Source organism: Phyllostomus hastatus, unplaced genomic scaffold (assembly GCF_019186645.2).
Source record: "Phyllostomus hastatus isolate PE091 unplaced genomic scaffold, TTU_PhHast_1.1 phas_contig_1, whole genome shotgun sequence".
Lineage (NCBI taxonomy): Eukaryota > Metazoa > Chordata > Mammalia > Chiroptera > Phyllostomidae > Phyllostomus > Phyllostomus hastatus.
Window position 1 is genome coordinate 13017267 of NW_025333498.1, and position 14212 is coordinate 13031478.

Here is a 14212-nt window from a genome sequence, read left to right on the forward strand (position 1 = left end):
GTTCAACCCAATGACATGAGAGAGTAGCAGCTGTTCACGGGGCCACGGAGAAAAAACCCACGTGGGGTGAGTGACAGGCACGGGGCGGCCCAGCTCTTCTCCATAATTTTTCAAAGATGAGAGCCATAGCCAGCAAATATTTTCTAAGTACTTACAACATTTGCACCATCGTGCCCTAGTTGCTTTCATTTTTTTCTTCTTTTAATTCTCAAAACAGCAACAAACATGATACATATTAAGGTTTTCATGGCTTAATATTGAAACAGAGTGGAGCCACACTTGCAGGCAAGAAAAAGCACTTTGGAGTTCTCCATTCTTTCCCCTTCACCCTAGGAACTTGAGAATCTTCTTAAAGGAGGAAAGAAGTAAATGCTCTGACATCTGCATGGAGATTTTCCCTTCATGTCTCCCTTTGGGCTAGCTCAGCAGCTCCCACTTGTGAATGTGAGTGTGTACTTCTATAAGCACCGATTCACACATATTAAACCTTAAGTGTGATTTAAGGAAGTTCATGATAACTTTTGAATTACAACAGATTTTTGCTTTAGGCACTAACTTTAAAACTAACCCTTGATTAAGAAGAGACTCCATTTTATTCAAACTAAGCAATAAAAATTTAAAATACAGAACAAAATTCCAGAAACAGTGGTTATTGCCAAGTGGTGTTTAGATTTGTTGTAGAAAAATCAAGAGAGTAATTCAAATTATCTTTTGTAATAGCAGCATCTTCGCTCCCTTGCCAGCCGTAGGGCCAGAAATGTGTTAGACAAAGTCCTTCAGGCTCAGACTTTCTTTAATAAAGCCGCCTTTCTTTCAGAGTCCTACATAGCATAAGAGAAATCGCTCGACCTTCCTCTGTATCTTTTCTCACCTGTAAGAAGGAAAGAAGGTAGACAATTATTTACAAGAAATTAGTTTTAAAATCCCACCTTTTCCCCCTAAGATTAACAGGCTTCGTGGAAATGCCCCTTCTTTCTCAGCCTCCAATAGTAATTCTTTGCCAGGTGGTGCCATAGCCCCTGGTTTAAGAGCAGAGCCTCAGGGTCAGACAAATTGAGTGCAAATACTGATCTGCCACTTAATAGAAGTAGCCCTTTTGTGCCATTTATTTAACCTCTCAGAGCTGAGTCTCCCCTCAGTCATATAATAGGGATGATTTCCCACTCCCTCCCAGGGTGCTTAAGGACAAAGTTCTTGAAACTCAGCAGACATTCAAAAATGTTTGTTGAGTGATGAAAACTAACCATGAAACAAATAGTGTAGAAGGAGCACATAATTCTCTTTAAACTGTAGTTATTATTATTATTACTTCCTGTCCACTACTAAGTACATGGAAATGATTTTGTTTTAATATTCTAAATAATAGAAAGAGTAGATTCAGGAGACATGAGGCCATTGGTGGGAGAACAGAACATGGACCTATATGTACTATGACAGTATCTGAGAAATTGCATTTGTAAATTCAATTTTTTCCCATGGTTCCAATTCTGCCATTAAAAGCCATTCCCTAAGGTAGAGGCCAGGGCAGGGACACAGGTGCTTTTACACAGCTCCACAGCCATGTCTTCTACTATGGCTTAACCTGTGCCCCCTCCACACCAACTCCGCCTCACTCTTCTGGTCTCAGGTCTCAGTGGTGCTAGGCTCACAAGACCATCTGCCCTCGTTGCTCCACCTGGTAGGCCCCTGCCACTTGCTGGCTTCCGGCTCGGCAGTCCGAGAAGGGTGGACATCAGGGCCCCCACTGACAGTGGCACTGTCAAGCTTACTGGGAAAGGACTGGTCTCCAGATGGGTGGGGAGCATCCTGTACGGTGGCTTCTTCTAATGTGCCAAAGGGCAACATGGCAAGAGCTCCCTTGCTATTCAGCTTTTCTTCAACTTACCTAACTCATCTTCTCTCCAGGCTCAAGTTCAGAGACGGGATAGCAGGAGACCTATGCAGACGATTGCACTCTGCTCTCGTTTTCCCCTCACATTTCTACAGTCCTCTTTTACTGGCTTTTTATCATATACTCCTCCTTCTTACTGCCAATTAATCCTTGATGGCCAAAAGCATTCATCTATGTTAATTCTATAGACTTAACCCCGCATGTATGGGTGTTGATCTGCTACTAAAGGAAGAAAGTTAAAAGAATTAAAAAGTCTTCTCTCAAGACAATGTCTTTGTTTGCAAAAGTTGTTTTTTTCCTGCATAATCTATTTGTATGTTAGGAGCTAAATATTACCTTGGTCTTAATCTTTGCACTGCTTCAGATCCAAATTCTAGTCCTCTCTGTAGAGAGACAGATGTCTTGGATGGAGTAGGCAGAAGGTCTTCTACTTGGGAAGGAAGGGCAAAAGCACATTAGTCATTTTTTGACTATTTCCTTATAGTGTTTTAGGCTGAAAGCACAATTGATTGGGAAATTTCCTTTTAAGAATACCACTGAGACATTCAGGTTATGAAAGTCTGGATAATATTTTTTAAATAGCTCATGCATTATTTGTATGCATTTCAGAATACACAGAAAATAAACCTGGCCCTCCAAATTCTGTACAGGAATGACTGTTGTGTAGATGTGTTCTCAATGTAAACTATTTTGATAATTTTAAGGTGATGACATTTGTGTATGCTGAACTAAACTGTGATCAGTTTCTTTAAATAGAGCCTTAAAACTATACAGCTCTTTTCCAAGACTAAACTTGTTGTCTCTGGTTTTGATTAAACTAATAAATTAAACAGGCTAGCTTAATCTCCAGTATTACATGTACACATCGCTGTAGATTTTAAACTAGAAAAGCAGAAAATGAAAGCATGTTTTCTTTGGCAGGCATTTGATGTACTTGGAAGAGTTGAAGCTTACCTTAAGCTCCTTAAATCAGAGGGTTTAAGTCTGCCTGTCTTGGCAGCAAGGCATGAGGAATTACACAGAGAAATTAAAGACTGCGCAGCTGAAGCTTTGCAAAAGGGACAAGCCTTAATCAGCCAAGTAGACTCCTGCAGGTGAGTGAAGTCTATTTCTTCCTCAGCGTAATAGTGTTTTCATGGTTTCCACAACTTGTTAAAAAATAAGTCTCATGACTCTTTCTGCTTCTAATGCTTTGCTACATTATGGCATGGCTTAAAAGGATTGAATTTTGGTCAACAGCGAATCTGAACACAGCATTGCTCAGCCAAAAGTGAGGCTATATTCTGAGCCTGAGGGCCTGCTGATGCTAAAGCTTTCCTTCTGTGAGTTTCTGAGGAGGAAAGAGGAAAAGGACAAACGAAGAAACAGAGCTTTAGTTCTTTTCATATCCTCCATGGGGATTCTTCCCTTTTAATTCATGAGCCTGACATCTATGCTGTTTCTCTTTTCCTTTCTGGAAAAAAAAAAGTATGAGAATTCCCTTTCATTGATGATTTGGTGGCTCACCAGCAAAAACCCCAAACAAAAGGTAACATTAATAATAATAATGACTCACATTTACTGAGAGCCCCCATCTGCCAGGCACTGTGCCAAGAGCTTTAGGAACATGATCTCATTCATCCTCACAGCAACTCTACCAGGCACATACTATTAATGTTCCACTTTTATAAGCAACTGAGACACAGACAAGTTAAGCAACTTGCAAGAAGTCACACAGCCAGTTAGTGGCAGGTGCAGAATTTGAATCCAAGCTAATGGGCACTAGACACCATGCTGTTCACAAGTCCTATGGCTAGTTGTTTTTATGAGCTCATTTGGTGAGTGTATCTATGTGAGTCTAGAGTTGAGTGGAATGAGGAAAGAGGAGGAACTTGAGGAACAAAGAGAATGAAATGGGATGGTAAGAAAGAACAGGGATTGGAAGACGACGAAGTGATGGCAGAGCCAATGGTGGTATAGGTGTTTGCTAGGAAGAAATGCAGGCAGGGCTCACATTTTGACAGAGAGACAAAACAATGTGTGTAAGTGGGTTAAATCTAGTTTTTTATCTCCTATATCCACAATATCCCTGAAACTGAGAAACATTCTATTTGAGAAACAGTGAAATTGGTGGAATGCAGCAGAATTAGTCTTTTTGTTTTTGTTCTGCTCTGTTAGATGTGTTTTAAAAGTGTTGATTTGGTAAGACTTGGTGAAGGGAAATTTATTTCCATAAGACAGTGTGAATCTGGAGAGAGATACTGAACCAGGGTTTGTGCCAGTCCATACAAAGCCAAGATCAGAAATGATCCAAGGTCTTCCAGCAGTAGCCAGAAAGCGGAGGCTATGAGAAGGGAAAATGATTCTCCCCTTTGAAAAGCTAACAGTAACAGTCACAGCTGCTACAGTAGTTTTACTACAGGAAAGTCTCTCCACACCGCACGCATCCAGTAAAGTGCATGCTTGCGCCTGGACTCGGGGTGCCTGTCAGCCCTGAGCTGAGTCGTGAGTCAGGCGATGACTGAATTATGTAGTGAGGTCTCCAGCTGTAACTGGGGAATGGTCCCATGTCAGCCTAGCCAGTGGGTCTCCAAGCACAGACAAATGTTATTTCTCTGTTCAGGCTACAACCAACTAAGGCTACTCTTTGCTTATAGTGCTTTCCCTGGCCTCGGACGGTGTCCTTTCACACACGGGTAGATTGGGAGGTAGGCAACACCTTCTCCCAGATCTCTGGAGATCCGTCTCTGGGAGGATACTCTCTCAACTCAGCAAGACCTCTGGGCTGTGTTTGGATTCCACCTCCCTGAGCTTTGATCTGGAAATTACCTTCCAGGCAATAAACCGATGCATGTGCAAGCTCACCTCATTTGTTTCCCTTCTCGCAGGGATCACTGTCCTATGCTACCTGTTGTCCAGTGTCTGAGAACCATTGTTTCACATATTCTGTTTATTTTCTAGTCATTTAAGGTGTGAGGGTAAATCCAGTTCCTGCTTCTTGGCCAGAAATCAAAGTTCCCTATTCAGTTTGATGCTTAACTCCTGAAGCTGGAAACCTGGCCATGATTCATTCCTGCTAACTTTTATCCTGTTTGATCAGTAGTGCTTTATTTTCAGTTCTTAAACTTAAAGAAAGTATTTATGTTTTATATTACATTCTATCTTCAGGGTGTTAGTGACTGTGTTTGGCCATGTTTATTTACTTAACTAGTTTTGGTCCTTTCTCCTTCTTTGTTCTTTCTAGTCTTAATTTATAAATTTATATTGCTTGTCAAAGAGGCATCTATAATTCTATTTTTCAGGCTGTAGACTGAACCTTAATAGAAAAAGTAATAGGTAAGGTCCATTTCAAAAAACTTTAATTAATGGTTAGGTAACTAGACTTAAAAAAAATTGCACTACAGTTTCTGTCAATGCCATAGATATATGAGCTTCTATAGTAGTCCCAAGGTGTTTGGTTGACCTGAAATTTCACAGTATTTTACAAATAAATACTATTTCCATTTTTGTAGGAGGAACTAAAGGTAAAATATAACTGTTACTTGACAAAGGACATTTTTGATTCAGAAGACAGATGTAAAATAGAAATTCATTAAAAACTGAATTGAAATGCATCAAAATCTCAGACGAGACCTAGAGCCACACATAGCTACTGATCTCAGTCCCATGCATTCTGGTTGGGACTCCCTCTTCTTCCTCATCTGAAGGTTCATCTGTTCAGTGACACGAGTCACCATCACAGGAAAGAAGCAGAGCTCGAGGAAGAGTTTTCAGGTGGCAGCCACTGCTGGCGCTGGCATGGGGTTTAGATTGGTAGCAGTGGAAGTAAATGAAGTTTCAGCAGCGCTAAGTCCAGGTTCCTGAACATCACAATGGCTTCCTAGACTTCTGAATGGCAGCACACTGCTCGGACAGAACACTCTGAGGCTCTTAGTACCAGGCGTTTGAGAGCTGCTGTGGATAAGAAACCTAGGACTTAGTGTCAAAGGAGTTTTATTTCATGCACTTTGAGGGCCAGAACAATACCATGACTTTTAAACTTAACTCTGTGAGCTAAAGTTTCCTCATCTGTAAAATGGCAATATATATTTCATAGAGGTTTTTTGCTTTTTGTTTTAAATTAGATGAGAGAACAGCACATATAGAGTATCCAATAAACAGTTGGTTCACTTATATTTTTCTGCTGTCTATATAAAGAGTTTTAAAAGCTAGTAAATACTGAGGCATATGATTGTTTCAAATGATCGCAATAGAGTCAGCTACACAAAGTCATATTTATTTTCACTAACTGGGGAGGTTATATTTGAGATAAAACAGATAAACATTTTTCTTAAGGTAATAAAAGGCAGAATTAAGTATTGGGGCAGGTAGGAATTTCAGAGACCCTGAGATCTGATTTTTTTTTTCTGTTAAGAGGAATAGGACTTCTGAAGTTCACATTTATCTGAGATTAGGCTTCCCAGGAAATCTGAGACCTTTGTCATCGTCCTTCTGTAACCACTGCCTTACTAGGAACAGGTCCACCCCATTTTCCTATCCCAGAATTGAACACCTTTGAAGTTGGAGCAGCCTCACAAAATTAATAATGGTTATTTAAATGTTTCCTTGCATTTTCTATTTCCTCCCTATAATCTGGTGATAATTCTGAGTCCTTTTGGTTCATAGTCCAGTGCTCAATCCATTGAACTATACCAGTCAAGGCCGAGTCCATATTAACACATTTCGTACCGCTCACAAGTTTTCTCATGTTTCGCGCACCATCTGTTAAGGACCGCTCACAAATTTTCTAGTGTTTCGAGCACCTCAATCAACAAGCAAAAATGAAGTATAAACAGTTTCTGCTATCAGAAGAGTCTCACAAACAATGGGAAGACAAAGAAACAATCCCCAAATGAAAGGAAAGAAGGAAGCCTCAGAAAGAATGCTAAATGAAATAGAGGCAACTCAACTATCAGATACTGAGTTTAAAGCAATGATTGTCAGGGAGCTCAGTGAGCTCACAATGAGCTACCAGAAACTACAGGGAAGCTACAATGAGCTCACTGCAAACGATATCAACATGAAAAAGGAAATAGAAACTATCAACAAGGGCCAAGAGGAAATGAAGAACAGTTTCTATCAGTGGCGAGAGACTGGATAACGGATGACAATAATGAAGGCTCTCCAGAACCAGAGACAAATCTGTCCAGCCCTTCCCCTGGGGGTGCAAGGAGAGCACCTCATAAAGATCCACCCAAAAGGTTGTCAGGTGATATGAAGCAGCATGAACCTATGTGTATTCCAGCAAGTGGAAAGAAAAAATTTCCTACAAGAGCCTGTGGAGTTTGTGCCACCCATGGAAAAAGGAGCAAATCTAGATACTTATGTAAATTTTGTTTGGTCCCTCTTCATAGAGGAAAATGTTTTACACAGTACCATATGTTAAAAAAGTACTAGGAGCTTTAATTGTTTAATTAGTTGTTTAATTGTTTTTGTAAAAAAAGTTATAATTATTGAAAAACAACACCTAAAGTGCATTATAATCTGTAGTTATGATGATTTAAATAATGTGCAGTTTGCCCAAAAACGTGTGGTCCCTGGTGTATGCCTTAGAGATTTCTATGCGGTACGCAATGTGTTAAACAGTTTATTTTCTTTGCAGAGTCACATCTAAATACACTTTCTAAATACACAATCTAAATACACTTTAATTTGAAAGGCATCTTCATGCATTCATTTGCACTTAGTTAGATGTCAGTTACCTATATAGTACTTGATAATGGTCAGACTTAGATGTACAGTGAAGTGGAAATCTCCTGGCTTCTGGCCTTCCTCACCTCTTCGTAGGCCTCACTTGGCATCACCTTTGAGCACTAAATCTAAAGACAGACCACAGGTGGCCTGCTACCAAGCAGAATCCTACATTATTAAGCCACAGGAAGCTGGAGTGGTTGGAAGTGCTGATTCAGATACCTTGTGTGAGAGTGAAGTTTTCCATAATTGGACAAAAATGAGGGACCTTCTTGCTGGTCAGTGTAGCTACCACTTCAGAGCTCAAAGACATGCAAACACCCAGCAAAAATGAATGCTTATGAAGCATTCATTTGCCTTTATCTGTTTACTAAAATTAATTTAAGATTTACAAGTAAATTTGCTTCAATATCAACTCAATTTCTATCCCTGTGGAAAAGACTTACCATGTTTTTTCTTTTCTTTTTTAAAAATTGATTGTAGAGATAGGGGAAGGCAGTGAGAAAGAGAGAATCACCAGTGTGAGAGAAACACGTCTATCAGTTGCCTCTTGCATGTGCCACATCTGGGGACTGAACCCACAACTCAGGCATGTGCTCTGACTGGGAATCGAATCCATGATCTTTTGGTCTATGGGACAACACCCAACCAACTAAGCCATACTTGCCAAAGCACACTGTATCATTTTAATTCTACCTGTTGAGGTGAATTCAAGAAATGTAAGAAGTGTCCAAAACTGTAGAGAATTTTTATAAGAGTTTATTTGAACCAACTGATGACAGAGTATGCCGGGGAGCAAGATCTCTAATGTCCTGAAGAATAACAGTTTGAAGTTTCTTCTGTGCTTTTAGAATTAAGGAAGGAACATAAAGAAGATTACATGAATGTGGAGAAAGCAAGGTGGGGATTGGATTACATGACAGTTAAGATTATGTGCTCTCTTGAGGGTGGTTATGTCTTAGAACAACAGCTCTGAGAGGGTGATCCACATATTAGAAGCGGAGTCTGACAGGAGCATCTCAAAGGCGTGTTAACCTAGATGCACAGAAGCAATGGACAGGGCTTGCTTAAGGCAAAGATAAACCTTCTACTAAAAAGTTATATGCCTAGGCTTGACTATCCACCATGACCTGCCCAGTTAGGAATGCTTGAACACCTGTGAGGTTACTTTCCATAGGACCCCTTTTTTGTCCACAAAGCATTTAAAATACCTCATCCTGTTTGAATATTTTGCTTTGGTATAACTTTTAGTGTTGTCTGTTTTGACCTAACACTTTATTACTTTCTTAATGTTAATTCTTCATACTTTCATATTTTATGGAGAAATAAAAACAGGAGTTCATTGGGATTTTCACTTATGTTGGCTACCACTACTTCCCTTGGTTGCATTGTGGATGATTATAAACTTAGACACAACATGGTCTATTTTTATCTGCTTATTCCAAAAATATTATTGAGCATTTTTTGTAAATCGGGTACTCCCAAGCATTACATTATGACAGGCAAAGTGTCTACCTTCATGCTGCTTATATTCTGGGAGGAAGAAGTAATCACCTAAGAAATAAATCAACAAATAAGTCGCTCCTACACAGCACTGGGCACTAAGGAAAAATGTGACAGTGAAAGGGGATAGAGAGTGACTGTGAGGAGGCGACCACTTGAGACACTGGAGTCAGGGAAGGATTCTTTAGGAGAAGTACCTGCCGTGCAGCCAGCTGGGAGGCGAGTGGGCCAGGCAGACCACCAGCAAAGGTGTGACAGAAAGGACAGTGTGGTCAGAGGAGTGGGTGGCAAGGGGGGTAGGGTGTGAGGCAAGATTGAAGTAAGTCTTCAATGGACTTGGACTGTTTGAATTGTCATTAGCAAGGATAGCAAACTCTTGTGTACTTTCTAGACATTGACGAGTTTAACTCTCAAAACCACTCTGTGATATCAGCACTACTGTTATTAGAGTCCCCATTTTGCCAATGAGGACACTAGGGCACAGAGAGGTTCAGTCACTGGCCCTACTACCTTTCGCATGGTGGGAAGAGGTAGGGCACTTGAATGCAGGTCCGAACTGCTATGTTAGGCTGCTGGTTCTCTGTCTGTTTACTCCTTTCATTCAACTTTAATCAATGACAAGGGGCCTGGCCACTAGTGAACACGGATTCTTTTCTTATTCCAGCGTGCTTAAAATGTACTCCATCTATTGGAGTACAAAACTATGACTCTAGTTTTGAGTCAAGTCTCACCTTCCCTGAAAGTTTTTTTTTCTTTCATTTAAAAAAAAAACTTATTGAATGTGCATGTAAGCATCTAATATGACATATCTGTACCAGGCTTCAAGGGCAATTATATGTATAAACCTGGTATCAAATCTCTAGAACCTTACAAACGGCCAGTCAGGGAATGATACATCAGGAGAGTGTACTGTAGGCACAAGGAAGTCGTGGGGACAGTGGGGGTTGGGGCCACCTTTTTCAGCGAAGGGAGGCATGCTCCTGATCAGGAGAGGACAAGTGAAGGAATGAGATTTGAGAGGGCTGTTGTTGACTTTCATAATCTAAGGTGAGTGGAGGGTCTGCGCCCTCTGGCCAGGAGGAGCAGAATCAGTCCATAGAACACAATACCTTTCTAATCCCTTTGGATTGGCCAGCTCTGACTCCGGGCTTCGCTTTTCATTCTGTGATGTTCTGAATCATTCCTTAGTTGTTTGACTTGTGACGATATCATTTCCTTTGATATGAAATCACTTTGTAGGGCTGAAACCATATGGGAAACCTGTTTTAGGTCCCTCACCTGAGTACCTACATGTTAGGTGACGTGATTTCAAATGTCAGGGGACTTGGTGTGGCGTCAAAGGAAACTCTATTATAGGAAAAATGTTTCTAAAGATCTTGAGTGAAAAACAAACAAAAACAATCCTCTGACAAAGCAAAGAAACAAAAACAGAAATTTCCTTTGCCTAATGGAGTCATTTATGGTTGCATTTTATAGGAATTTTGCAGAGCATTTAAGAACTTAAAATAGCTGCTTTAAAAAAATTGATGATGCATTTAGATGGTAAATGTCAGATGCTGAAATTTAGGGAATTACAAAGTTGAATTCTTATGACAGTGTTAACTCAACCACTTTCCAAATATTTTCATGTCTGTGTTACGTTGTTCTTCTCAGAGGTTGAGCAAATGTCATAACTGCACCCTGGGCCTGGAAACTTTGTCAAGGCTTTTATAATTCTGAATCTCTTAGTATGAAAGGCACTCAAAGTTCACACTTTCCATTACACCTAGGAGTGATTAGTTAGGCTTTCGTAAAACATCTAGGAGCCCCTCATTACAACATGAACTTGTTTGTGGTGTGAGGTGAAGCACAGGAATCCCAGAGTAAGAAGGTCTGGAACTGCAGCGTCGCTGAGGAAGCCCGGGTGATGGGCAGAATGGCCGTCTCTGCCGTGGGTGACTCAGGGGGAGTTGTCTCAGATGAGAGGGCTCAGGGAGGAATGCAGAGAAGAGAGAGACAGATGTGAGGGGACATATTTATGAATATAATGCTCATCACAGTTCTATTTCTAGTGGTGTGAATCTGAAAACCAGCTCCATATTCCCAGAAAATAAGGAAATGTTTTAAGATTTTAAGGGCAAGCACATCATGAAATATTCTCAGCCCAAATCAGAACAGTGGCTTTTGAAGAATATTTCAAGACAGAGAGAATCCTCACAACATAATATTAAGTGAGGAAAAGTCAGGATCAAGTTGTATATATGGCATCACACTAACTTTGGTGAGGAGGAGGAAAGACTTTGGGGAAGGGAATACATTAAAATCTATTTTTATATTTTCCAAATTACCTCAAATCAGAATATTTGCCTATTCTTGCTGTGCCCTTTTTACTTGAAGATTTATGTCATTAAGCATGGAAAAGTTTTAGCACTGATCTCTTTAAATATTGATTTTCTGCTGCGGCCTCTCCCCTTCTGCTAGGACCCCGAGGAGCACGTTGGAGCCCATCCATCTGTCTCTCAGGTCCCTGAACTCTCATATGTCTTATTCTTTTAGCTCTTCATGTAGAATTCTCAGTGACCCCTTCGGACTAATATTCTCTTTTGTTCATTTTCTCTTTTTCATTCACTGATTTTTTTTAGTTTTCATAACTATATTTTTACATTGCTAACTCCTTTGTTTCACATCCCATTTTGTTTTTATTTCTGACTGTTTTTGTTTCAGAGTTTCTTGTCCTTTGCTCTGGGTGTTAAATTTTCCTTTATCTCCAATGATCTCGGGTATACTTGCAGCAAAGTCATTTTCAGGTGGTTCTATATATTTTCATTTCAGATAGAGTACATTTATCTCTTGATTGTTTAGTGTCTTTTCTTAGGATGTATTTCCTCATGTGTTTTGAAATTTTTTTAGATTTTACTCTCATCTGGAGTGGGAAGTTGTTTGTTTTTTGGCTTTATTTTGGTTTCTTTGTTCTTTCATTTTCATTTTTATCATCTTTGCAGTGACTTCCACCTGAACTCACAGGGTCTCCACTCTGAAAACAGTCTCCTGTTGTTTGATCAGGGTCTCATTAGGCCCCCGTGAGACATAGTGGCTCTCAGAGAAGCATTCCGAAGATCAAGTGTGGACTGAGCAGTGGTTTCTGACTGCCCAACTGTGTGAGATTGCTTTGCCCCAGTAGCACTCAGCTACAGCATTTTTCAACCTCCTTTTACAAGGAGGGAGAATCCCATCCCTGTTACTTATTTTAGGTAGAATCCTAGCTACAGTACCAGTCACATAGGTCTCCGTGGCCTCATAGGAATGGAACTTGTGGCCATCTCTGCCTGCATCTGTACCAGAACCCGGGAGCTCGGTGGCTTCAGCTCCACTTACTATTTTCTGTTTCTGCATTGTTATGTGTATATTAAAGGGGTGTGTGTATAGGAGAGATTTATTTAGTAGGGAGAGGTTCTTGATGTGTATAACTTAAGTCAGAAAAAAAATTAAAAACATACATTTCACTTCTACAGTACAAATGGCACATTTTCGAAGTAGATCTAAAAACAAGAGAACAGCTCCTGTTTCCTCCAAAATAAAGATTATAAACATGAAGAGACATTGTTTGGGTCCCTGTCAAAAGAAGCAGCAAGCTAAAGATAAGGAAGATATATACTTTTCCATTTTCAAAGTATAATTTTTCCACGGACACAAAGAAAAACACGATCAGCTGATTCCTTCCAATGAGAGAGTAAGCTGTCAAGTGCTTACCATCTGGTTCAGCTCCTAATCCAGATGGGCTGCCAATAGTAATTTATGAAAGGTTCAAAAGCAACTTGCTATTCTCAGGAAAGAATCATTAAGACACATTAACATTGGGATTTTCTCCCCTCACCCAGCCCCAATTTGTGACAGATGCAAAGATAGACAACTGTTTCCATACAGCAAATAGAGCAGTCTATTTTTGAGCCAGAAGTCAATATGTCTCTGCTCTTTGGGAAAAAAAAAATCCATCGTTTTTCTTCCCCCTTCCCTCTCCTCTACTGGCTCACTGAACAAGGAAGAAAATGCTCTCATAATGGAGTTTCTAACAAATGTCTGAGGAAACCATCATCTGTTATTTCTGAATATCTGTGATGCGCTCAGAAAAGTCAAAGTCAATATCAGGAATAATCTGATGACCTTCACACTCACACTGTAGTCAGGTTCCCTGACTTATAGCGAAAGCTCAGAGGTCAACCAGTATTTCCACTGAAATTAAAGAGCCCCAGATCCTTAGACCCAGATGTCTAGCCCCTCTCCCAACCAATCAGACAGCACATGAGGAATGCGGCTTCAGAATTTGAACAAAATGATGACACTTGTTTCAACAAGTTTCTGTTATTCATTCTTCGTTCTTATCCCATCATTTATTTAATATGATTGTGAAGTAATAGGACTCATTCCTGAGTGACTTATGGAAATGTATTCATTTATTTTCAGTTCATGTAGGAATTGCTGGCAGAGAGTGAGCTAATATTTTTCCTTTGATCAAACCATCTGCTTTACATGTTCTGAGAAAATTGCCAGCGTGCATGCTATACATGTTTAAAATGTTCGGGACAATCAAAAGAAAAGTGTGGAATCGGCGTATAAAATTTCTAACTAAAAATGATGAGCTCAGGGTGGGTGCTAACCTGCAGATTGGATTGTCACTAAGAAGGATAGAGAGGGAGTGGCACTGGGGTTAGGAGTGTGACAGACATATTCCAGCTGGGAATCAGGGAAGAGATTAATGCCAGAACAGACAGAGGTGATCTCGCTGAGGACTCAGAGAGGGGAAGTAGGAGCTCGCTAAGGTAAGCAAGGTAGTGGAACATTTCTCATACTGAGGAAGGGGTGTAAGCCCCAAGTAAGAGTAGGGCACGCAGCACACAGGCAATAATACACAGGGAAACACGGCAATTCAGACTGTCCCTCCAAGGCTTTAAATAGAGGAGGGAAATTCCTGCCCACCTAACTATAAATGCTAGGCCATCAGGAAAGAAACCAGGCAGTCTTCTGATAGCCTTAAACTTCTGAAAGTGGCCAAAGGGTAAAGTCATCATTGTTTGGAAACTGTTACTAGTGATATTTTTATACAGTAATTATCCATGCATGTGTTCTTGTTCC

At 40.3% G+C, this 14212-nt stretch overlaps 1 protein-coding gene across 6 annotated transcripts in view; it reads left to right on the forward strand.

The window, feature by feature from the left end:
- CCDC141 (coiled-coil domain containing 141) overlaps positions 1-14212 on the forward strand; it is a 175935-nt gene that overhangs the window by 95186 nt on the left and 66537 nt on the right. For all 6 annotated transcript variants that reach the window (XM_045851162.1, XM_045851134.1, XM_045851306.1 and 3 more), the window contains one exon: positions 2813-2985. In XM_045851162.1, coding sequence (XP_045707118.1) covers positions 2813-2985 — 173 coding nt within the window. The remainder of the gene's footprint in view (positions 1-2812; positions 2986-14212) is intronic.